This window comes from Myxine glutinosa, chromosome 12 (assembly GCF_964187855.1).
Source record: "Myxine glutinosa chromosome 12, kmMyxGlut1.1, whole genome shotgun sequence".
Taxonomy (NCBI): domain Eukaryota; kingdom Metazoa; phylum Chordata; class Myxini; order Myxiniformes; family Myxinidae; genus Myxine; species Myxine glutinosa.
Genome location: NC_136272.1, coordinates 50,790,951 through 50,818,450, shown reverse-complemented (window position 1 = coordinate 50,818,450; position 27,500 = coordinate 50,790,951). Strand labels below are relative to the sequence as shown.

Sequence of the window (27,500 nt, the reverse complement as noted above, 5' to 3'; positions counted from 1 at the left end):
CCCAAAGACCATTAAAGACCCAGAGGAACCAAAATACCCTTAAGACCCAAAATACCCAAAACACCCTGAATACCCCCAAAGACCCAGATGAACCAAAAGACCCTGAAGACCCCAAAGACCCAAAAGACACCGAAATGGTCAAAGATGCCTATCCCTCTGAAACGATGTGTGGTGAGGCACGTGAGCGCACCGAATCACACTAGTATAAATAATTGGAAGAAATTAAATAAGTTACAGACGTAGCTTCAGGACGATCTGTTATTTTTGACAAGCTTTCGGTCAAATAGGCCTTCTTCTCAGTATTCCTCAAGTTCAATATATATGTAGAATGTATGTGTATATATATATATGTATATATATATATATATATATATATATATATATATATATATATATATATACACACATATATAATTATATATAAATAAAGGACCATATATACATACATACATATATATATATATATATATATATATATATATATATATATATATATATATATATATATATATATATACATATATATATATATATATATATATATACACATACAGTCATACATACATATATACTGTACACATATATACATATACAAACGTACATACATCGATAATTTTTACAAACACACATACAAAGTTGGATACATCGAGACCTGGGAGGGCTCCGTTCCAATCCTGAAACACACACACACACACACACACATACACACATACACATACACATACACATACACAATTTCTCCCCATTTTTGGCATGATTCTCGTATAGGAGAAACCTGGTGCAATGACAACGTGAGAGGGCGAAGAGGAAGGGGAGATACAAGACTGACGGCGATGGACATCTCTGCCTCAAATGAACCAGTAAGACAGGCGTATCCTAGCACCCTGTGGTGTAGCCTTCAGCTCCAGCCACTTCCCTCTCCCTGCCAGCGCGAATTGCAGCCCTTAACCTCGAGCCTAGCGCTTAGGAGGCAGCCGCCTTTGGTGCTAACACACCGCCAGTGGTGTCCAATCCATCACGGGACGGGGCAGTGCCGTCTCCATTAGCATGTGGGGCTGTGGGGCCCCGACGAGGCGACAGGCCGGGGGATCCGAGCGCTCCATCCATCATGGGGTCCTGGCAGCACCCGTGCAGGCACCATGATGCATGTTGTTTTTGGTCGAGATTAATGAACATCTACGCTGGAGTGGCGGCGTGTAGCGGAGCCGCGACAATTGAGTGCAACTCGTGGGGAGGCAGCCGGGCGCGTGATAAGGAACTGCGGCGACTGACACAGATAATAACGCGCACTGTTGTAAACAAGTGCTGCCCAGGCTCACACTCGTGCTTCACCCACCCGTTCCGGGGTATCTTCAGCCCAGCTTGAACTCCGCTATGACCCACTCGCTTGAAACTTCACCCTGACCCCACCGGGTTCACTATCCAACGCCATCTTCCATTTTCGCTATCCAGCGCCCCTGTGGCCCGACTCGTTTCTCACACCGCCCCGACCCGGCTTTCACTTCCATTCAACACCACTATCACTCCACTTTGACACAGTCTATCTCCGCCCTGGCCTGAATTTCGCTTCATTTTGTCCGACTGTAATTCCGCCTGTCCCTCATGTTTTTTTTCTCCGTCCTGTTCAAGTTCTCACTTTGCCCCTAGCGGAAGTATACACATGCACCCTGATCATGTATGTTGTTCACTCTACCAATTTCTTCCTTCAAGCCGACCGACAACCGACGCTGACTACTTCCGCAAAAACTGGGCCGCTGAGAAGTAAACCGGGCTATCCCACATGATGCAAATTCTGATAAAAAGGGGTTCCAAGTTCAGATTTTAATTTACAATCCCATTAAACTCCAGCTCAACAAAGAGATCAGTGTCAGCCTCAAACACCGTTTAAAACTGTCTTCACCACCAAAGGTGTACCGCGACCTGTGGGGTAGCTTGGTTTACCTCTCAGGAACTCAGCTTGCCTGACACATCGTCCCATAACCAGAACAATTAATACAGGCGGACCACATGGGTTCGGATTATTCGGACACGTGATTTATGCTGATGAGCAATTTGCAGATGGACCAGCAAGCAATTAGTAAAGCTCAAATAATGAATACAGTATTCCCACCTTTGGATTTAGGGAAGGTAAAAAAAAAAAGAAAAAAAAAAGTTTTTTCTTATAATTTGCTTTTTAACCTGAGCCGGTCTTCCCAAAAACACCCTTCTTTGGATAGATATACATTATATTTGTGAGGGAATATCACAGTTAGAGAAACATTAAACAAAAGGAAAGGTGCACTTGTCGCAACGAGGTAATTACTTTGATTGGCAAACTGTTTATCTTGCATGATGCAATTAGTATCATGGTTATAGGAGTAACGCTGCATTATACTGTCAAGGCTAATTTTACTCTAATTCTTAGCTGCTGTCTCTCCTTCTCCAGGGTAATAAGATATTATTCTGGCAGCACAACAGTGATCAGGCAGGGAGGCTAATTGAGAGGAGGAAATGCATTTCAATGCGCAGCATGCTAACTGAGCGCAGCAGCAATGGTAGCAATTTTAGTGTCAGCCCGACTGAGTGAACCCGTATTTATGTATGCATCAATTTTTCACACGTGCACAAGAGCTACAATAAAACAAGAATCGCCAAAATGCATGTCGCAGGCACTTTGAATCATTTATGAATAAGGAAGCTCTGAGTGGTGGGATTATTTGCGCATCCCCTAGATAATGTTCGTGGAGTGCCTCGCCTGAGTGCCCAATCTTGAAGGTGTACCGATGCCTCCGTGCTTGTCGTTTGTGGCCAAAACTGAAAACTGACGTTAACTAATGATTGTCCTTCATTGCTGGAGATGGTCGCTCATAGGTGGTAATCGAGCACCCAGGATCATTCAGTTGATAGTTGCAGCTGCTGCCCACACAGCAACCTACCTCTGAGATCACAAGCTGGGTAACCTGTTGTCAAGGAATATGTACCTAAAAGGACTAGACCGGTTGTTACTGGCAATCTAGGTCGGAATTTGTTTTTTTCAGGTGTTGAGAAAAACTTAACCGACTCTTCCACAATTGACACCAATGAGCTTTAAGCTCCGCTGGTTGATGCTGACATAGAGTGGACACCAATTTCAATGTCCATCCAAGGTACGGCACACACATTGACGCAATACCTCGCCCGCGAAGCACCAATTCAACGGTTTACATTTGGCATTGGAATCAAACACCGACTAAACATCGCAAAGGGAAGTGTGCTACCTCTGCACCATCCGAACCGAATGAAAAGTGAGACGAATGGTGCGTGTTTGTCCTCCGTCACAATGGTGAGGGTGCACCTCTCCGAAAGGACATTGAGCCTCGGTATGAAGGCATCCGAGGGACAGTGTAACTACCGGTCCTGGAAACCCTCTGAGCATTTGCTCGCTATATTGTGATAAAATCCCCCCCCACCCCCTTTCCCGTGCCTCCTCCCCCCAAGCGTTCTCCCTCCCACAGATCTCCCGATGTCCCTGTTCTCTGCTGTTGTACTTGTGTGCTTCCCTCTCTCCCCATCTCCTCTCCCGCTCGCTTTATTATGTTTTTTTATGTGTCTGTTTGTTTTTTTGTGATTGATGTTAGCTCTTACACGAGCCTCGATCTTGTATACAAAAAAAAAAAAAAAAAAATGGAGACGTTACCTTGGGGGCCAGGTGCCATCATGTGCTTTGCGGGCTTTTTCAAATGCTTCAAATACACCAATATCTCCTTGCACTACCAAGTCTTACAATATCACTTTTTCAAACTGAAATGCGCTTTTACTTCTCTCCTTATTAGAATGAAATAAATCGTCAGCATCAATGATCTTGCTGAATAAAGGTCAGTTTTTTTTTTACTGCATTTGGGCAATGGGGTTCCTAGGGAAATTGAATGGCAAAAAACCAAAAAATCGTTGGATTTTGTTTGAATCAAGAATGTGGAATCTGTTAATTAAGAGCAGAATAATATTCAGCGCCAAACTAACGGCTTTTCACTTTTCCTTTTCAGTCGCTTGCGTTCTTGAATTATACCGATTCGTGTTATTTTCATGGTCATTCTGACATTACCTGTGCAAATTCCTCGTGTGTGACTTACTTTACAGAGTCGTACCCTCGACATTCCACGCGGGTGTGCAAACTGGAGCCCGAATGCGATACGGTCTGAGTGTTACCGATAAAGCTTTATGGCCCGCTCAAACACCCTTTAAGCTATTTCGGCTCGAGAGACTCCGATGCATCGGCCAATGTAAGATGCTTTTTCACACCTGGGACTTACAATGAAGACCGGCGCTCGAGGTTTGGTATACCTGTATTCCTTCATCAAAAACTGGCTGCAATCTTGGCACATATAAATATATAGCAGGTGAATCTGGGAGCAAACACGGCATTTCACAAGATAATTAAGGTGTGAGTGAAGGTCAGCTGGTCCATCACGCCTGTGCCATATTCACATCCCAGAAATCGCACCTGCTGCAGTTGGTGTCATTATGCAAAAACGCAAAGGCTGCGACTTGGGATGAAATGGGATGTTAAATAAGACACCTTTTCTCGAGTTGAGATTTAACCCGTTTACTGCCTTTCTCTCACACTAGTTCCACTGTTATTTGGTTATTTTATGACATTAAAAACGTATTCTGAGACTCATTTATGAGCTCCAATTAAGATTCAATTTATATGTATGCAGCACGTGACTGCTGATAGCTCCAATGCTGGAAGTGCATCTGTGCAACTTACCAGTGTGCGGATGACAGCAAACCTACTCTTCATCAAAAGACGCCGTTGGATCTTAAACGTCCACCAGCTAATGCTAGCAGATGAGTCATATATATATTGTTGCGGTTTTGTGTTTTTACAAATAAGGGTTAATTTCCCCTCATAGTTAGTCACACTACAACATGTAGCCTCGTTTAAGCTCAGTTACTTCTTAGTAAGTGTAAGCGTAGACCTTTCCTATGTTTAGTTTGCGTTGAGTAGAATAATGAGACTTAGGTCTCCTTCCAATGCTTATGCCGCCTCGATGCTTTGAATTTTGGCGCAAAATACCAAGAGGCCGGCCTGACAAGTCGATCCAGGCCGAAGGAATGCGGGACAGTGAGAGTGACCGGTAAGCACGAGCTGCCAATCAGGGCTCGAGGGGAGTGGCTTACGACTGCGGCAAAAGGCGTGGTTTGGAACATTCGATATGGGCCAGGGCGTGGCAATATAACCCTGTGCCCGAAGCCCCCACCTCAGTTGTGAGAGTCGGTTCGGAGCGCCAAATTGTGGGAAGGGAGGCAGACGAGTTACAAGTTGAGTTCGCGGTTGAGCTTGAGTCAGATCCTCCGTTGAGTTACGAGAGTGAAAGCGCGCCGTTGTATTAATCGCGCTGTGAAGGACCGCCGTGCCGGGTGAGAGACGTGCATATTTTCCTGCCTGCCTTTGATCGAGATATGCGCTGCGAGGATCCCTCCCGCCTGCCTGCCTGCCTTCATCGGGGGACGTGCTGTGACCGCCAGAGGGCCACGCCGGGTGAGCTGTTCCTGAACGACCAAGCTGGCGCGTTCAGCGCATGAACAATCCTTCCTTCATCCCTCCCGTGAGTGTGAATGGGCCCATAGTCTGGGAAAATTAAGTTAAGACTGACTAAGCTCTGCCCTGTGTCTCTCTTTTCTACCTAACCATTGTACATAATAGTGTAAATAAATCGTGTTATTTCTTTGTTTCGACCGTCTCGTGTTTTCCATCATTGACTTAGCATGGTACGAACTATATCGCTCTAATCGGGTTCCAATAACAAGGTAATAGCACGGACCACGTGGTGCGCCATCCGCTCGGGTGCACTCAAATTACGCGTGGTTCGTGCGAGACATGATCCCCGCTTCCGCGGCGGCGTGGGTACTTAGGTACGTGCGAACATTGTCCCGAAACCCTGTCCCGCGTCTGACCGGAAGTGGCGAGTCAAGTCTCGCGGTTGCGACGACCCAAGGAGAACAAGGTGCTTAATCTCCCCTTGGTAAGGGAACGGGGGTCGCGCAAAACCATAACAATATATATATATATATATACACATATATACATATATATATATATATATATATATATATATATACATGTATATATATATATATTTATATATATATATATATATATATATATATATATATATATATATATATATATATATATATATATATATATATATATATATATATATATATACAGACTTGGCATTTAATATGGAATATATATTTTTTCTTGACTTGGGTTTACTTTCTTAACTCAGTATATAAATCTGGTGAGTTTCTTTTACACTTTGGTAATTTATTTGTTAAAAGAACCACGTCACTGATTGTCTGTCGCAGCAAGAAGTCAACAACAGGATTATATCACAGGTGGTGTGGCAAAATGTACGGACAGGTGCATTTGATGATTGGCTTCACAGTCGGGTACACAAGGGTTGTTGCGTTCTGTATTAGTGGAAAACAACTGCTGCACGTCTCCAAAAGTTATTGCCGCTTCCTCTGGAGATGGTCCGTCAACTCGACAATGCTGTTTGTCATGGAGTGGTGGCTTTACGAAATTACGGCATGAAACAGCGTGCTATTGCTCGGCAGTATGGCATCACTCAAGGTCAGGTGTCAAAGATCCTGAAACGAAATGCTCAGAGGGGTGTCCCGACTCCAATACCGAGGCCAGGACGTCCCCGCAGAACCACAAGGAGGGAGGATCGCCAGCGGCACCGGTTAGTCCGCAATGGCCGTACCAAGTCAGCTAATCGGCTTAGGGCTGAGTGGCAGCAACTGACAAATGTGCCTGTATCCAGAAGGCTAGTCAACCAACGACTGGTTCAAGCAGGCTATCGTGCCAGGCGTCCCCTGAGAAAGCCATACCTGAACAGACAACACCGCCAGCGCCGATTGCAGTGGGCCAGAGAGCACCGTCAATGGCAGCCAGGACACTGGAATCACGTGATCTTCAGTGACGAGTCTAGATTTCTGGTCTATCGTCAAGATGGCCACGTCCGAGTGCACAGACAAGTGCATGAAGCTTACAACAAAGATTGTATAGTGCCAACAGTCCAAGGTGGAGGTGGTGGGGTGACCCTTTGGGCTGCTTTTCATGCAGGGGGCAAAACTGACCTGGTTGTTCTGAATGGAAACCTGAACCAGTTCAAGTACAGGGCCATTCTGGAAGAAACATTGCTTCCATTTGCTCATGCAGCCTTTCGAGGAAACTTTGTCTTCCAAGATGACAATGCATGGCCTCATCGTGCTCGCATGATCCAACACTTTCTTGCTGACCGTGGTGTAGAGCATACGGAGTGGCCTGCCATGTCCCCGGATATGAATCCGATAGAGAACTTGTGGGCAGAATTAACGCGTCAAATCGACCACTTGGACCAGCAGCCGACCTCTGTGCGTGAATTGCAGCAGGCTATTGTCACGGCATGGCAAGCGATTCCTGTCCAAACCTTGGCAAATCTCGTGAACAGCATGCCTCAACGTGTATGTGCTTTCCTGAATGCTCGTGGGGGTTACACGAAGTACTGAACTGTAATTTTACTGTCCGTAATCCCAGTCGTAATTTAACTTTTGTTTTTGTTAAAAAAAACATTTGGCTTATGTGCAAAATAAAGAGATACTTCTGGAAAACGTACAGAAGTTTAACACAGTACTGTCCATGAATTGAGTTCGATATCAGTTTACATCACTTTCAAGGATCAATTTATTTGTTTCGAAATGTCAAATGTAGTATTTGTTTCTTTTAAAGGTCACATTAACAAAATCTAGAATAATTTCAACATAATTCCTATGAACTTTTGGTTCTAAGACATCTTGAAAAGTAAGTTCACCCCCACAAAAAAAATATTCCATATTAAATGCCAAGTCTGTATATATATACTGTGGGACCCTGCTATTCGCAGGGGTTACATTGCTGGAAAGTGCCACAAATTGCGAAACCACGAATATTGGGGCATTGTTTCAATGGAAAAAGGGGGGATAGGTCGCGAAAATCCGCGAATAGAGAGGACCTAACCGCGAATGGCGAGGCAAATCCCGAGAATGTCGATGATAATCTGCAAATGTCGATGAAAGTCCCGGAAATAGTGAAACTAAAACCGCGAATGTCGGCGATAATCCCGGAAATGGCGAGACTAATCCCGCAAATGTCGACAATAATCCGCGAAGGTTGATGAAAGTCCCGGAAATGGCGAGACTAAACCCGCGAATGTCGGCGATAATCCCGGAAATGGCGAGACGAATCCTGCAAATGTCGACAATAATCCGGGAAGGTTGATGAAAATATAAGCACACAGCAGCGAATGTATAAGCAGGTCATGCTCGTGGCTTGTAGATGTTTTATTGCATACGTCCAACTGCTTTGTGAATGGCTGGTGAAAGATGGGTTTTTATAAATGTGTCAAGCTAGCGGCTCGTGAATTTATTTTTTTTGCACCCCTGAAAAATCGCGAATTTGCGGGACACGGCTGCAAATAGGGGTTAGAAACCGTCCTCCCTCTGGTGTTAGAGGGAGGACGGTTTCTACCTCTGGTGTCTACAAGTGTTAGAAACCATCCTCCCTCTGGAGGAGGCCATAGTTTTATCCACACTCAAAGAACATAATCTATCGTACTTATCTTATCAGACAACTATATTAAGTTCATTTTTACCATAAACGGAGACGACTTACAGTCACGTGAAAACGTAAGAGCACCCCATGTAAAGTTTTGACTTTTTCAACATATTTCAACATACAGCTATTTGATCTTCATTTCAACAATATTGATAGATAAAGGTGTTTTAATATAACAAATATCATGAAACATTTACATTTTGTAGTCCACAGTATAATTTAAATAAACATAAATGCAAATTTTGCATGTGGAAAAAGTAAGTACACCCCGACATTTATCACCACTTCAAATACCTAAAATTAGAATCAGGTGCACCAGCTCAGGTGCAAATGATTAGAACATCGTTAGAGGGGATCTTGGAGGAACCTGTCTTATTTAAACCTCAGACATTTAGTTTGGTTTGCTCTTTGTCGTTGAAGTGTGCGGCGTCACCATGCCGAGATCAAAAGAGCTCTCTGAGGCCTTCCGAAAGAAGGTTATAGATGCCTCCGAGTCTGGGAAGGGATTTAAAAAGATCTCCAAACAATTTGAAATCAATCATTCGACTGTCCGGAAGATCATCTACAAGTGGAGAAGATTCCAAACAACTGCCAACTTGTTCAGGCCAGGCCGCCCCAGCAAGTTCAGCCCGAGAGCAGACCGCAAGATGCTGAAAGAGGTCTCGAAGAACCCCAGAATGTCATCACAGGACCTACAGGTAGCTCTTGCCACTGTTGATGTCAAAGTGCACAAGTCTACCATTAGAAAGAGGCTGCACAAATTTGATCTACATGGGAGGTGTGCCAGGCAGAAACCTTTGCTGTCCAGAAAGAACATCAGGGCAAGACTAAAGTTTGCCAATGAACACCTAGGCAAAGACCAGCACTTCTGGAACAATGTGCTCTGGACAGATGAGTCAAAGGTAGAGCTATTTGGCCACAGTACCAGAAGACATGTTTGGTGAAAACCAAAGACAGCATTTGACCACAAGAACCTGATACCAACTGTAAAGCATGGTGGTGGAAATATTATGGTTTGGGGCAGCTTTGCTGCATCAGGGTCTGGGCAGCTCACCATCATAGAATCCACTATGAATTCTTCATTGTACCAGAGGGTGCTTGAGGATAATGTGAAGCCATCTGTCGGAAAGTTGAAGCTCAACCGAAGGTGGACCTTGCAACATGACAATGACCCTAAACACACCAGTAAATCCACCCAGGAATGACTGAAAAGAAAGAAATGGAGGGTTCTGGAATGGCCAAGTCAAAGCCTGGATCTAAATCCCATCGAGATGTTGTGGGGGGATTTGAAAAGAGCTGTGCATGCAAGAGACCCGTCAAACATCGCACAGCTGAAAGAATTCTGCATGGAGGAGTGGGCAAAAATTTATCCCAGTCGATGTCAGAGACTGGTAGACAGTTATAAGAAACGCCTACTTGAGGTTGTTTCTGCCAAAGGGGGCAATACCACCTATTAGAGCCAAGGGTGTACTTACTTTTTCCACATGCGAAATTTGCATTGATGTTTATTTAAATTATACAATGGACTACAAAATGTAAATGTTTCATGATATTTGTTATATTATATCACCTTCATCTATCAATATTGTTGAAATGAAGATCAAATAGCTGTATGTTGAAATATGTTGATAAAGTCAAAACTTTACATGGGGTGTACTTACTTTTTCACGTGACTGTATCATGCATATCCCTTTCTAATACACTGAAATTTCTCATTTATTTGTGAGGCAGAGGATTTGGCCAGGCTACAAGCATACAATTGCCTTTTACTTTTGAGAGATACCGTGAGATGTTTCCTGTCCACAACCCAAATGCAGGTAAAACATCTTGGTTTTTGTCATCCCGAAGAACAGCACTCTGTGAGATACCGTGCCCCCGATCGGCATTTTTAGTAAGATTTGACTCCACAGGGGAAGATTACAGCTCAGAAGCGAGCACGCTGTGAACTGAACCGTCCTGCCATCCTTCAGCCTAAAACAGCCGGCCTCCGAAGGAGGTCTCCCGTGCAAGTACTATCAGACTCACATTTATTTATCTTTCAAGATCTGGCTGCACTGAGTGTATCCAAGTCATAAGCCGAACTCAGTAAATTACTGGTGATCAAATCCACATGCCGGTGCCTTTGAACGTTTTGCAGGATGCGATGAGCTTGATGTACTGAACACATTTTGGCGAAACAATAATGTGATCCATTAAACTTGTGCATGTCGTTGCTGGAGTATCTCATATAATGCACGTGCGTTATTGCAGTATTAAATATCGCGTTGACATGGGGGAGACGTCACTGCCGTAGAGCATCGAGAGGCCTTGGCGTGACAGGATGACGGTCAATCGTACAACAGCTCGGCCAATATCTTAAGGTATCACAGACTGATGGGATGACTGATGGAGCATTCCAAACCACTGTGAAAGGTCACCGTAACTGCAAGGGTGGTTGAAGGTTGATGTGGACTATTTTCGAGAAAGTTCCAAAGCACATGGAAAATGATGAAACGACACACCTGTTCCGTTGATGTGGTACCGCCTTGATCCTACCTGTGCATAAATCATTGGGATGGGTCATTGCATGACACGTCCTTTTAGTTTTTCATCAATTCGAAAACTTCATGGCAGGCACATGTTCTTTGAGCAATTCATAAACATAGGAAGCACAAATGGACTTGTCCAGACTGTATGAGGGTTGATCTAAAACTTAGAAACCTACATCCTCTGTCGCACCCAGGTCCTTTGAGGTCTGGTAGAGGAAAAGTCCATTGGTACCAAATTCTTGCACTGGCATTATTTAATTTCAAGTGAATATGAAATGGTTGTGTCCATACTTCCAAAACAGAGAGCAATATTCTTCTGCTATTTCAAGTCCAGTAATCCGACACTTCATGTTTGCTTGTGTGACCGAAGTGGGTTGCATGTGCAAATGCTCAAGATCACTAACCGATTCTTGACCATTTATGAACTCCCTGCATCATTTAAACAAACAATCATGTCAAATCCATATATTACCAATTTTGCAGACGGTCTCCTGTGAATCTCAGCTGGTTTGATGTTCTTCTCAACGAGGAAGCTCCTAATCTTCATCAACGATCTTCTTGATTCTCTAGAAATTCCTCTTTATCTCTCTGCTGATGACTCCACCGTCTGCCGCAATATCCCTCATCCTTAAGATAGGCAGGCAGCAGCCTCTTCCCTCTCTTCAGAACATGATAAAATCACTAGCTAGTCAAACATTTGGAATATATCTTTCAATCCTGACAAATATCACACTCTCACTATCTCTTTCCGAAAGGACCGTCTGGCAAACCCTCCTATCTACTTTCTTAACAATCCTCTTGAGGAAGTCCAGTCATTCAAACTCCTGGGCCTCACTTTGAGCCATGATCTCTCTTGGGCAAAACACATTGCAGAGTTGGCCAACAGAGCCATTTGCTGACATCATGCAAGATTCTTCCTTGGCACACCTGAAGATTTATCTACCCACAAGGCCTTCACCCACAGTTTGAGGGAATACTGCTCTCCCTGCATCTTCCCCAAATCCCTTATTTCTCCAAGTCTGCCTATATTTTGTCCCTCAACACCACTGTTGGTGTGTCCCCCCTTCCACCCTCTGCACCCTCCCCTATCTTTTTCTATTGTTCTTTTTGTTCTGTTCCGTCATAATCCGTTCTGTGTTCTAGCTCCTCCACGAGCGTTGGCACTAGTTGGATAAAAATTAGAGACCCTGTTGCACAGCATCATCTCACTTTGATGTTATCTACTCGTAGCAAGTGACATTTATCGAGGAGTACGAGAGTTATCACTGGCACACTGAACAAATTAATATTCCTGCATGAAGCACGGATAGCAAGTGGTCTGGTCTTCTTGCAGACTCCTTGACCCCAGGTTACACCGCTTGTTATCTTTGAGTGTGGTTTCTGTCTGAGCAGCAGCTTCTGAACTGTAAACCAATTTATCACCCGCATGTTTCATGGGAAAATACTTCTTCAGATACGAAGAGCGACCAACACACATTCATGTTCTGGAAGTGACAACATGGCCTTAGAGGCAACAGAATCATTCAAGTTCTTAACATTCATTATATTGGGTGTAATGAAGGATTTGTGTTAAATTCCACAGTGTGCTAAGTGTTTGCCATGTCAAAATGGAAACACATCGTTTAAGGAACTCCATACGAGCCGGAAATTGCAAACGGAGATCACACGTGATGAAAGTGGTGTCAGAGTTAGCAAGTTAGTATGGAATCACACTTTAAAGGATTTAGATTAAAATGTTTTTGCAAGTTCGCTGTGTTGTTACAATAAATCAAATTGGATCACGTTATTGGCCTTTGTGCTTAATTTTACCATCCAATCATGAATAATCATGGCTAATGTTATTCATTGGCTTTTGAGTGTGGTTTCAATGTGAAAACTTCTCATGAAGTTTCAGCTGATCATCTCATTTTTGTATCAACACAAAATGGAGGCATTTTAACAACCTCTTCTTCAACCCCACCCTATCCTCCCCACTGTTGCCCTCTAACTTCTTCTTCTTCTTTGGGTTGTATTGTGCTTTCAGAGCTGCAAGGCTCTATATACGCCACACATCAAAACCTGGAGTCCTAATCAAGAGAGAAGCTATTAGGTTCCCCTAAAATTTTATACAGCTTTCCCACTCCCCTTTAAAAATCCTAGCACGGCCTTACAGAGTCGAGGCTACCCTCTAACCATCCAATGTGTACCATTTAATGTAATGCAGTAAACTCCCACAATTCCCAGTTCAGACATAGTGGTTTCGGCTATTTGCGGATCGCAGCTGGGAAAAATCATTACCTCGCTGCTCAGGTTACATTCTCTAATCTGTCTTGTCTTTCTCTCTTCTTGTGCTTCTGATTCCTGCTCTAACCTACATGATTGGGAAGCACGTTATCCTCCACTGGTATATATTGGAGCAAGCTGAGCCGATGCTTCATCCCGATACACGTATGCATATTTCCCAGGAAAAAGCCTTTTAGTTTTCTGCTAATTTATTTTAGATAGTACACAAATATATCATTTGCATGTTTATTTCATTTTACAGCATTTATTCTTGTCGAAATATGGTTATTATTGTGCGCCAGGAACCTATCCTCCTTTTTCCCCATAAGCCCCTCGTATCAGCATTCACCTGATCTCAGGGAGGTCGCCCCCACGAATGGGGAGGCTCTAAATGTTTGTCCGAACTTTCCTTCCCTCCCTTTACTTCCATCTCCTTTCAACCTCAATATCTATATCTCCCCACTACTATTTTCTCCCCTTTCTCTTTCATTTCTTCCCGCTTCCCTTTTCCTCAATTTAATGCCCTCTCACCCATAATGTGTCCCTTAAAGTTTTAATGAAAGTAGTTCATGATGACCTTTTGACTGTTCATTGAAAAAAGGTTTAGCCTGTCTGATCAACCCAATCAACATGGCATAATAAAGACAACTTTTGCTTTAATCGTTTATGATGCGTTTCTCTATTTCCTGCCAATTGTCTTGTATGTGTTTGTGTTACTTTGTACATTATACAATTCATTACATGATTCAAAACGATTCCTCAAGCCTCAACCTGGCATGTAAATCAGCATTTAGCATCAGGCAACCACGATATTGTCTGACTACTATGCCGACTCCCATTGGCGAGTTACCGCTGGAACCCTGGCCGAGTTCCCTTTCCGAGTCACTGCATCAGTGGCACAGCCAAACCCCGAATGAATAATACTACCCACAGGCACGTGTTGCATATTATTAAAGAAGAAGATGACGACCATCACCACCACCACCAATATTACTACCATTACTACATTCATTCACACCTTATTGTGGAGCAGCCAGACAATATATTCAGCTCCAAGTTTTACACGAACTGGTCGGCCGGGCCTGAAGCTCGACCGAAGGTGGGAGGAATTTCGGAATTTGACCAGAGTTGTGTATAGCCCAGGAAGTTAGCCAGAAAGGTGAGTCAAGTTAAATGACTCGGGGTGGTTAGTTCAAAATATTCCTGACACCAATGCTTGACCTTTGTTGTTGAATCCAGAGTATGGTGCAGGGTCTTTTTGTGCCAATGAACAAGACTTGAAGTGGCATTGGTTTCAGCCGGAAGTGTCCTTAATGAACCAAGTAAACTATCCAGTGCGAAATGTGGTATACTTCTCCACCAAAAGTTTTCATCCCATCCTTGGTTAATACAAAACTTCATGGTGGTGACTTTCAAATCCACTAAAAATGCATTGTTTGTGTTAAGGCCCACCACATGTAGCACCTTTATGATGGAATGTCCCAATGTTGGAAAGATAAAAATTCAATATGTAGTGTGACTTCAGGGTAATGCCAAAGAAAATTGAATTGAATTTTAAGTCGATTGGGAAGGTAGATAAGTGCTTAAGGTGCATTGCTTACATTGTTTGAGGTGAAGCTTGTCCAGGGCTACAACTCCCATTACTCCCATGCTCAATAAGTCCATTGAAGTCTTCATGGCCTGCTCCCATCAGTCCCAACGCTGTCATGTGGTTTCCAAAAGCGCCCAGCAGAGGAAAGCTCGTTTCGGCCAAAGCCGCCTGAAAACAAACATCACCTCTTTTAGAACATGCCGCCAGACACACTACCTGCCCTTCCTTTCTCGAATGCAAAGCTCGGCTGGTTGTTCCGTAAGAAGCCCACAAGACGACGCGTGGCCACCGATGTAGTGAGCTGCGGTGGGCATGCGCCCTTCGGCACAAAAGCAGTCGTGATGTCGTGCCAGTCGCACTCCTTCCTTGGAAGATTAAGCAAAGGAAACGTCGATCCTCGTTGATTTGCACATATACCCAGAGCCATCAGGGGTTCCCTTTAATGGGAATCTCCTTTGGTTATGAACCCTGCACAAAATGTCACAATTGCAGTGCGTTTTGAATCGGGGAGATTGAAATTTAAATCAGTGCCCGTGTGTGTGCCTAGCAAAAGCTTCAGGCCTTCAAAGAGTTCCTTCCCTCGAATCTGCTGGAAGCTTCCATTTGAAATCTTAGTTTCCAATGACGGTCGCCAATTAGACATCATCCAAGCGAAAGGATTTCTCAGTTATTCTTTAACGGTTCACTTTCCTTCATATTTGTGTGCTTACGATGAATCTCACAGTACGCTCTGCGAATCGCTGCCCGTTCTTAACCGCTGTTGTTGCAACTCCAATCACCTGTTTTGAAATGCAAATTCCAGATGGGTAAAAATTGTTGCTGGTCGGCATGGGTCCCTCCCACCACATGGAGCAGGCCTAAAATCAGAGACATCATCAGCTGCAACATCTCAGTGTGAAATGCGGGCCAATTTGACACACGAGCCGACTTTGGTGGAAAGAACTTTAACATAGATTTTAATGAAAGTGCTCCATGTGCACATGAATATTTTACAGGCATGCTTTCATTTGCCTAAATTTTTTAACACCGCCATGTATTTTCAATCACTACGATCATTATAAACAACTGCCATCATGGCTCGTTATGTGACCAACAGTGCGATTTGAAAATTTTCACTGGGTGCCTAATTTGATATTGAGAAGTCACCTGGAGTGTGTTTCAAAATCAATCGAGTTTGTTTTATTTATTTGTTTTGCTCGACAAGATCAAGGCTCATGGAAGAGTAATGTTATGAGCGTATTAACTGACAGTAGAGCAAGTAGGGCAAAGGTTGTAGCAGTTGGACACAACAACCAAGGGAATGAACTCATAGGGAAAGGGAAAGAGCAGAGTGAGTAGGGGAGGAAACAAACAGGTACTCTGCAAGTAAAAGGTTTGGGTTATGGGGTTTTGGGGTTTGAAGGGAGAATAAAGATTGTGGGTTCCGCTCCTTTATTTCCGAAATGTCTGCTGCATTATATCTTTACCTCCGCTACCAAAGGTGGATAGAAGTTTTGTTTTCACCCCTGTCTGCCCGTGAACAAGATATTTGAGAGAGTTATGGACGGATTCAGACAAAATCTGGTGGACAAGTTGGGTGTGCACCAAAGACAAATTTATTACATTTTGGTGAAGATCTGCACAAGGATCCGGATACTAGGATTTTTAAAGTGGTTCTTCACCATTGAGAAATGGGTCCAAAACGATAAATGGCATGATATTTCAAAAAGTTGTATACAGATTCAAACAAAACTCGGTGGATGAGTTGAGTAGGTGACATGAACAAGCTGATTAGATTTTAGTTGAGGTCTAGATGCAGATCCGGCCTATCAGTGGGATATACAACGTAAACTGTTCAGCCTGGCGGAAGTGTGCGCTCTACCGAGTGCCCTTCTAGTCTTGCCGATGGTTTTACGAATACCTAATTATGTCATCGGCCAGAGATACGATTCAAAGTTCCACTTCCAAAAATAAATGAATAAATAAACAAATCTGGAGTTAATAATACAAATTAATTCTATGGAATATATAATAGATCTTATTGAAATGAGACTCCTTGGCTGTTCTTTAATCGAAATCTGCAAAGCCCATCGCCCCACTGCTTTCAACGCCTCAACCATTCCTTCCGCCCTTAATTAACCAAAGCAATATATCTGAGGTTCCTTCCAACCATCATGCGCAGATCTCCCTTTCATGTTGTTTAACTTGAAATGCAAAGCAGAAAACCAATACATGCTGTGCAAAATATATATTTTTACAGAGAAACTCGCCTGCAGACTTGCGTTGAGCGCCGCTCCGTAGCCCAGGCCGTGTTGTATTGTCTTCATCAGTGATGGACTCCTTTGGAAAATAGGAACGTAGTTAGAACGAGCATCTCAGCAAAAGGGTCAATCTCCTCATCACGGTACTATCAGTAGGGACGACTTGTCATGCCAGGATTATGATAAGTCAATACAGCATGTAATCGTTGCAGCAATCCAAATGGATATCAGGATCAGAAAGGGCACAAAAATGGTGGGAAGTGGGAAAATAATTTGGAATCCATCACTGCGGCCATGATCACGTTGGCAGGGCTAGGATTGTTATGTTCCCGAGCTTGAAGTTTGTGAGGCCTGTCCCAGCGAAGGCCCGTGCTAAGCGGGTTACGTCCTGATGATTTGCACGAGGCCACTGCTGCGCCGCATACGACACCGCCATTAGGCCATAAGGAATGACAGGGTGCAATTTGCAGCCCGCTGGTGCTGCATTATCAAATGTGACAATCTGTTATCTCCGTTATATCATCTGCACAAGCAGAGATGCACTGGAGTTCGATCCGATCATCTGGAAGATGCATCCAGGCTAGGTAATCATTAAAGGAATCTGATGCTGGCAAACGTTGGAGTAAAGGGAGGTTGAGGCAAAGGAAGAATTAATACACATCTTGGAAAGATTTACAAAGGGGTTGCTGTACACTTGCAATGCAGTTTCCTCATGCGTTTCAGCTGCATGGGTTTGAGTTGTAGTTTGACTTGACAAAAAGAGGGTTTTAAAATGAGGAAGTAGATGCAGAGGTGAATAAACAAATCCGGGTAAATATGCGCCTTGTCAGGAGGGCAGGAATTCGAAAATGCCGTGGAGGGGCCAAACGGCTGTCGGAAAATCATGGCAGTTAAAATGAATTTTATGTTCGCCGCACTCCATCTCCCACCACGGTGGAGAATTACAGTTCCGCAGGGAAAACCGTCAAACCCATATCTATAGCACCAGGCTCATAGAAAAGGGCAAATAAGGAACCCATTCCATCGGTTGGGGAAAACAAAACTAACCAGAGAAATGAACAGCATTATCACAGTAATCAGAAAGTTGTTGTAAAAATCGTCTTTTAATCATCGAAGCAATTCATAAAGCAAGAATCCAAACTCTAGATTTCCAAAAAAAAAAAATAAATTATTGCTTTCCATATCCTGATGTTTGCAGTAAACACAAAATATGGTTGAAAGGAAGTCAGAACTATTGCCACGAGGCTGTTTTAAGGCATCGTAAAACAGTGCATCGCACTAACCCCGTCATTTTCTGTGGCCGGCGCTTCTGGAACTCCAGTTCATCAACGGTCCACACAGCACCTTTGACGTTCTCCACACGAACGAAGCATTTGTGCAGGCTCAGATTGTGACGCACAGCATTCTGTAGACATGCGTACACTGGTTTAGGGGTCAGAGGGTAGAATCTGCCACATTTTTATCGTTAGAGCCAATGAATAAATTTTGCATATCGTAATCATCGGAGAGCCGTGTAGCAAACCCCATTCATTCCAAGGAACCGGGAAACCTGAAAGCCATTCTGGACCAATGAGGCTGTAACTGTACCATAGCTCCTCCACAAAAGGAATATCCTGAGATCAGTAGGCAATATTCGTCGTTTTTTTTTTACTAAATCACCACAAGGAAATACACATGAGCTAATAGAAGGACCCTCCCTCCATCCACACCCCTAAAGGATGTTGATCACAAGGTACCACCCATACAGCACCCAAACACGAGTTAATCAGAGAGAAACTAATTTGTCTTTAAGCACTGATAATAAGGTAGTTATAGATGGAGAAGCAGTGGAGGGAATAGTGAAGAAGTGATGGAAGAGCTAAAGAAGCAAACGATGGACAAGTGGCTTTTGACATGATTTTATGTGATGTGTAAAGCTGACGAGCCAAGGAGCACAACTTTGGTCACGAAGGTGCAACGGGGACGCATATTACGCTTGACATACACCATTGTTTAATCTGTAAGTAGCAAGTGTTTCTCATATGCCTCTGCAGTTGGTCATGAAAGCTAGTTTGTGAATGTCTGCCTAAATGTCCATATTTTTCAACATCATTCTAAAGAGAGAATGAAGTAGCAGGAAAGCCGTCTGACACTGATTCCGTGTTCCTCTTTTTTTCCTATGATATCTACCAACTGTGCTAATCTATAGCCGCATGGAGAGAGGATAATGTTATGTTAGGAATGCGCCTTGCTAAATCCTTCACCTATACGATGTCTCTTTGTGATGGTGCTGGAGACAATCACCCTGGAAGAGCGAATGAGGCGTAGGCTTAAGCCCTGATCTTTTGGCCTCAGAAGAAATGCTCTGCCTAGGGATTACTAGGTTTAACCGCTGATAACAAGGCATAATCTGGACCTCGGGCTGGGCTTACCGTCAGGCTCAATCTACGGGGCCAGCTTAGCACCTGACCCACAGGAAAACTGACCTTCCCATCCTCTGGCGCACAAGCTGCTCCAACCGATAATGAATAATGATGATTCTTGCAAAACCACAAAATGGTTGCTGTTCGTCAATGTCACAGCAATCCCGGAGCTCCTTTCATTTTCTAATCCCTCCAACACTTTACCACACCCACTCCCCCCCCCTCCCCCCTTTAACTCCGCCCCACCCCCTCATCTTTCCGAAATACGTGGAGATGCCACGCTCACCTATCTGTCGCCCCGGTCCGCTGCTTGCTTGCTGCAGGCAAGTGGAACGCAGCCATTATGTTACCCTTGACTGCCCATTTGCATATGTCAAGTCTGTGCTGGAGGGCAGGGCTAAGGAGGGAGAGAGGCAGCCGGGCTGAGCGGGCTCTTTTGCACCATCCTGGTCGGAGGGAGTTGATTGATCTCGGCGCCCAAGGCTGCTCTTAGGACGAGGACTCACATGCAAATGAGCCTGAACCTCTCAGCGTTCAGGACACACTTTGTGCACTGCCAATGACACAAGCAGATAACCCATCTTTTCATAAGGAGAGCTCCATTTTTCTATTTTTAATAATCCTTTGCCAGGAGAACCACTGTAAAAATTTGCTTTCATCCACAGACTTTTTTTTCCTCCTCCTGAAGTACAAGTTTTGTATTCTACAGTTGGAACTACTGTGATCCATCGAACCCGTCCATATCGAGTCGATTGCGTTTTCCGCACAAGTTTTTAATTGTCTTTTTCATCCTGCTGAGACATCCGAATAGAGTACAAAGCCATACAAGAGCAGAAATTAATCAGGTAATGCAAATCGTCATGCACTTCTCTTTGAAATTCTCTCTTTATGCTTTCATGTACCATGTTCGAAGGCTGCAGTGTCGCTTTTAGACAAATAAATCACCAACATGATGTTCCATAACCCATAATATCAGAACTGTGAGATGAACAAACAGATTTTTTTTCAACGTGGTGCATTGGAAACCTGGCACCGTTAATTGCCTTATCAATGCGAGTCGACACCCACGGAACGTGCAAACGTAGAGAAAAGGATACGAGTCCCGGACGCTGTGAACAAACAGCCGCTCACCGGCCTTAATTAGCAAGTAGCTTCAAAAAAAAAAAATCTAAAAAATACCTAGGCGCCATCACTCCAAGCGGCAATCTAACACTCAGTCCATAATTACAATGTCAGGGACCTCTTAGGCTCCAAACAGCACGGCACTATTAATTGCGGCAAATTAGGGACACATCACAGTGATACAGAAAGGGTCCTTCCCACCAGCCTTTGTGGGGAAATTCTTGATGCCAAAAAGAGCTGTCAAATGTATTTTCCTTCTCCGATGATGAAATGGCATTAAGAATGGTGGGAAATTCCAGTTGGGGTTTTTTTACACCACGTGCGGACCTCACAGAATACATCAACGTTTAATCTCCGCTGTAACCCCATTATTTGGAGATTCAGACCAATGGCAAGAAACATAATAAATAAATCTCCAGAAATGATGTCGGAAATTCTTTGTTTTCTTCTTCAAGAATGAAGAGGTGCATTTTACTTTTCACTCGAAACGTTTTGCATTCAAACGCTGAAGAATTGGATTTGCTCAGGGATGTACATGCTCACATTGTATGTATACAGTACTTACCTTCCACGTTGCAGCATTGCGCCTGAAATATGCAAACTTCCTGGTAAACCAGTTGTAAATTTCATTCAGGGTAAGCTGTCTTTCGGGGTTTTCTAGAATTCCCTGTAAACACCAAGAGGAAAGAAATAATGAGCAGGGATGTCATATCATGCTATCAACCTTCTAAGTTTCCTTCACCCTAAAATACAACTTGTCATTGTCAAAAATATCAAAAATATCAATATATATCAATATATATATATATATATATATATATATATATCAATATATATCAATATATATCAATATATATATCAATATATATATCAATATATATATCAATATATATATCAAGATATATATATATATATATATATATATATATATATATACATATACAGTATATATATATATATATATATATATATATATATATATATATATATCAATATATATATATATATATATATATATATATATATATCTATATATATATATATATATATATATATATGTCAAAAATACTTCCAGTATTTTTACTTTTCTTGATTTTTTTTTCCCCAGTATAATTTTTTTTTCCAGTATTTGTTTAGAATTGTCAAAATTCCTAGTTGATCTTTTTAAAAATTTCCTTCTCTTGTGAGGAATGAAGACGATGGGGCTTACTGGTAAAAAGTTGCAATCTGACACATGAGGGCATTTAGGTTGAGGTTCTTTCTTTGTTGAAGGGTTCTTCGATTAGAAACTCCTGGACATGTGATATTAAATGGGGAGGGATTTCGCTCCACCGAAGCACAGCAGAGTGCGTTCCGCCAATTTTGAATGCGATTGCTGCGAGAGAAATATTGAAGATCATGGAGGAATAAATCGACTGAAGCCAGATGCCACCCCAACAATGTTCAACACAGGTGGTTAATCAAAGCCATAACGTAGGGAGGAAATGATGTGGATAAACGCAGAATTGCTGAGGATACCGGCCATGAGGGGTCGCCGGCCAACCGCCGTGCCGCAAAGGGCGCACCGATTAGGACAATGCCATGAGGTGGGTATCGTTCCCTTAATTAAATAATAGGGCATGTATAGTATTTGCCATGAATGATCAAAGTCAGTCAGGCTTTCCTATTAGCATAATGTGCCATATATGCCAATAGGAATTAAAAAGGCAAATATTGTACTGTTAAAGCAAACTTGAAACAACATGTGTAATTTTGGGTTCTCTGTAAAAACTTATTTTCAGGTCAGAACCAAAGAAACTAGGAGTGCTGTACAATTTTACATGCTACACCATATACACCATACCATACACTGTACTGCACCACTTATCAGCTTTTGTCGCTCCAGTCTCATTGTTCTGCAGATCCGCTTGTAAAAGAGATGCAAATTTAATCAACAACTGCGAGGGGTTAACTGCTCGGCCATTCTTGCAAAGGAATCCCAGCACAAAGGTCAATAGGGTCATCTAGGCCATGGCACCACTACACTTTCTCCTCATCTAAATATTCAGATTCTGAGGATTTCTTTGGAATCCTCACTTGGTGATCCTTCCTCCAAGTGCTCAAGTTGATCCGGGTGTTTGTCAAGTTCCAAATTCTCTGGATTTCAGTTCCATCGTAACATTTTCCTGCGCTACCAGCTTGACACCTTTTGAAAACTTTTGTGACGCATGATAAACGACCCATGACTTTCTGTTACTGCAAAAACCCCAAAGTGGTTTCTTAGGAGAAGAATCCCTTTTATGGTTGTTGTTTGCAGCAATGATATCATTGGCGACCATTATGGGTATCATCAGTAAACTTAAAGCTTGTAGGAATGACCACAAAGTTACGGAATTTTAAAAGACTTGTGTAACAACCTTTTAAGTTAGTTATGGCAAGTTTTCTGGATCAATTAAACAATTTTTTTTTAAACTTATTGATAATGCATGTACCACTGCCAACATACATTTCCAGGTATGGGACAGTTGTTTTTTTTACCTGCAATTATAATCGCTGAAGGTTTCGGAAAAAGAGGGGATAGGTTGTTGTTTTTCAGAAATGATAAGAGCATTCATCCAGTTATACTTGTTAAAATATTGTTCTAGAGAGAATAATAAAAATAAACTCAGAATCTGTGATGTGATGTAGAATTGTCTGTTTTGATAAATAAATGTGTTTCTTGTTCATCACTACCTGCCGAATCAATGATGCATATGTGAAAGGAGGTCTGACTTCAGTGTTCTGGTAGAACTCTTGGTTTTGTGCGAGATCTGGGCAAACAGAACACAATTCAAAGTCTTCGGAAAACGTATTATATAAACAAGTGCTGCATGCATATTCTTTTGGAAATGTAGGATGTTGACAAAGTATTCAGAACAAGACACTCACAACGGTCCAGGGCACATCCAAAAAGTATAATGAGGTGCTTATATACATACACTGCGAGGCAGTGGTACATGCATTACAAAAAGTATAATGAGGTGAAGGATAAATGCATTAAAATATTTTATTACTGATTCTATTTCCCCACATGTATTGGAAGATATTGTTTCGTGTGTCTTTGACTATTATGATTTTCTTGTTTGTGAAACATTTTTAACACCTCTTGAAAATGGCAGATGCTGTATAATGATTACTTGGTTCGTACAGTACATATGAACACAATACAGAGTTCATAAATCTTCATGTTGAACTTTATAGAGAAACATTCTAGTTATTAATAATTACAATAAAATAATAGCTACCTCTGGCTTTTATTTTCAATCTGTGTAAGACACAAAACTGCCCACTACAAACAATTAAGCAGTGTGTTACCTGCCACACTGACTGCTTCCCACAGAATCAGTCAGCTGATCTGACTACATACATATATACAGTATACATACAGTGCCCCCAATATGTATTGTAACAGTAAAGTCAAATTTGTTTTAATTGTTAGATACTAAAAAGATTGCATTTGAGATCAAAAGGTAAGTATGAGGCAAGAGTACAGAAGGTCAGCTTTTATTTATTGGTATTTCTATGGATATATGCTTTACTATTGTAGAACAATAGCACTTCTCATGTTCAGTCCCCTATTTTAGGTAAACATAAGCATTGGAGCAAATGGTTGACAGGTGTTTCTTGTTGCATTGATTGCTCACACATAAAAGAGTTGTGAATGTATGGTCTTGGTATTAGCCTTTGCTTTTGCCTTGAGAGTCTGCCTTTGGAACCAATCAGTAGTAATGTAATTTGCATGTAGCAGATGGGAGTGACATTTTTTTTTCCGTGCCATCCCTACATAGAGAGTACTAGCGTACTCTGATGATGTATTCAATATCTTGAACACAGAGTCAGGAGATTTTGGTGTGGTTTATAACATCTTTTGTGGATTATAACAACCAGAAATGCATGGTGTAAACGTCACTTCTAGGTCAGGGCAAACCCTGTTAACCTTGCAACATCATATATACATGTCTGTAAAAGTTTATAATTGAAAAAGCTGGAACCCCGCCAACCTCATTCCAAATTCCACCAGCGAAGATTTCGAATCCATGCTTGTTGTACTTCTGAAGTACTGCTCAGGAGTGAGGGTGATATTATGGAAGTTCAGCTGGGAAACAGATTTAGGCACATTTTGAACCTACCGCCCGACGGAAGATCACAATTCTTTCCAAGCCAAAACTTTACATTATATATATATATATATACAGTGAAACCTTGACTTACGAGTTTAATTCGTTCTGTGACCGAGCTCGTAACTCAATTTGCTCGTTTCTCAAATTAAATTTCCCCATTAAAATGAATTGAAATGCTATTAATCCGTTCCAGCCCGCCAAAAACCACACCAATTTTTTTTTAAATATACAGTATATATATAAATATCTCGCGCTTTATATTTCACCTGTATGCAGCATACAAGTTGGCAGGATGGCCTGGACTGGAGGTACGCACACTTGACTCTAAACTGTCCAGCCTGGGTTTGAATCCCGACCCAGCTATAACCTGTCATGTCGATGTTTCACAGGCAGGGTGATTCATCAATGTGTGTACCGCTATACTGGGCGCCCCGTTTGCGTCCCATTAGTTGTTGGATGTTAAGGATCTCACCGTGTCTTCCACAAAGAGAAGGCGAGCTATCGCCGGCACTCTGAACAAGTTGTGGCCTTGCATGCTCTTCTCCTCTGCCGTTATATACGTCCTCCTCGGCATCTTTTTCCAGAAGAGCCCTGTCTCGTCACAGTTGAAGATTTGCTGGGGGATGTATCCTTCGGCTTCTATCAGTTCGGCAAAAGTTATAATAAAATCTTCAGCTGCCTTCACATCCGAGCTTGCTGCCTCACCATGCCTGACGACGGAGTGAATGCCGGTCCTCTTCTTAAAATTATCAAACCATCCCCGACTGGCTTTGAATGACTCTTCCGATGCCTCGTCCGTTGATGTTCCCGCCGTCTGCTACACCAAATCCCCGTAAATGTCTCGTGCCTTCTCACAGATGATGCTCTCGGTCACGGTATCTCCTGCGAGCTGCTTCTCCGTCAACCACACAAACAACAACTTCTCCATCTCTTCATGGACAGAGGTCCGGAGCTTTGAAATAATCTTAACGCCCTTGGCTGGCGTTATAGCCTTTATCGACTCCTTCTGCTTCAAAATCGTACATATCGTAGAAGTACGACGATCGTACTGCCTCGCCAAGTCGACAACACGCACACCTCGCTCATGTTTTTGTTTTCGACGATTACGTGTTTTATATCCAAGCTCGCTCGCTCGTAACTCAGATCTCGGCTCGCATCACAAAGCAAAAAATCGACCGAGCGACGGCTCGTATCTCGGAAAACTCGTAAGTTGGTGCACTCGTAAGTCAAGGTTTCACTGTATATATATATATATATATATATATATATATATATATATATATATATATATATATAAAGGAGGAGTGTCTGTGTGTGTGTGTGTGTGTGTGTGTGTGTGTGTGTGTGTGTGTGTGTCTGTCTGGATGTCCGCTTATAACTCAAGAACTACACATCGGAGAAAAGTTTTAGACACATTCGGAATCAGCATAAAATCCTGGTGGTTTTAGGCGACGTTTTATTTTAATATCAATGGTTTAAAAAAACCGCGCTAGCTGCAATTCCATGGTGTAGTTTGTGGCGGCGCTAGACGTTCGGGGTGTATTGCAATGGTTTGTCGGGTTTGGCTGTGGGTCCAGAATAGTTCCCATTTCCTTATGTTCTTCCACTTTTATTTTGATTCTTCTGTTACAACGCCTTCCTTATCTACCTTATATCCCCCCCGACGAGGCCTCTACATAGTTTCATGCGGCAGAATTTCGTGCATTTTGAGTGAAAGAAGTGAGACGAAGTGGTAGGAGGAAGAAGAGGCGCGGTCACTGTGGAGGCCTCAATCGTGAGTGGAAATGGCGGGAATTGCGTTTGTATCGCAAAGTAAAGGATCTGCATTCATTTCTGAACTTGCATTGGTGGATTGTTATACATCTGCATTATTTTTCATAAAAAAACTTTATGTTGAACTTGAAGGCTCCAAGCATGGACTATATATATAGCCCTCATTGAGGTAAAAATAAAAGTAAAAAGCCTGCTATCGCTTGCCAATTCGTTCCCCCCTCCCCCTCCACTCCCCCCTCACCTCCCCTCCCCTCCCCTTCCCCCCTCCCCTCCCCCCTCCCCCCCTCACCTCCCCCCTCCCCTCCCCCTCCTCCGTGCAGTGATCATGCAGTGAGACCTGCATACACTTGTGAATCTGAAAACCTTTCGGTTATATACGTCATTATGCAAAAATTATGGTTATGGTTCACCATAATTATGGTTATGGACCTGCATACATTATGGTTCACCACTCATGGCATGAAGTCATGTATATATATATAATTATATAATATGTTATATATATATATATATATATATATATATATATATACATATATATATATATAATTATATAATGTTATATATATATATATATATATATATATATATATATATATATATATATATATATATATATATATACACACATCTATATATATATAATATATATATATATATAATATATATATATATATATATATATATATTATATATATATATATATATTATATATATATATACATGAATGATCGTTTTAAGGCCATTTTCCCCACTAGAGCGGGGGTTAGCTTTGCGGGCCCCATGACAATCATGGTTCCCTGTTTGAGGCAATGCTTTTATGGCCGGATGCCCTTCC

The 27,500-nt window shown here is 42.4% G+C and overlaps 1 protein-coding gene across 1 annotated transcript in view; it reads right to left on the bottom strand.

Moving 5' to 3' along the window:
* FOXP2 (forkhead box P2) overlaps nt 1-27,500 on the bottom strand; it is a 398,689-nt gene that overhangs the window by 14,377 nt on the left and 356,812 nt on the right. The window contains exons 11-15 of the mRNA XM_078766261.1: nt 23,463-23,539; nt 21,316-21,417; nt 18,510-18,631; nt 17,236-17,305; nt 14,997-15,154 (exon numbers count right to left, since the gene is read on the bottom strand). Coding sequence (XP_078622387.1) covers nt 14,997-15,154; nt 17,236-17,305; nt 18,510-18,631; nt 21,316-21,417; nt 23,463-23,539 — 529 coding nt within the window. The remainder of the gene's footprint in view (nt 1-14,996; nt 15,155-17,235; nt 17,306-18,509; nt 18,632-21,315; nt 21,418-23,462; nt 23,540-27,500) is intronic.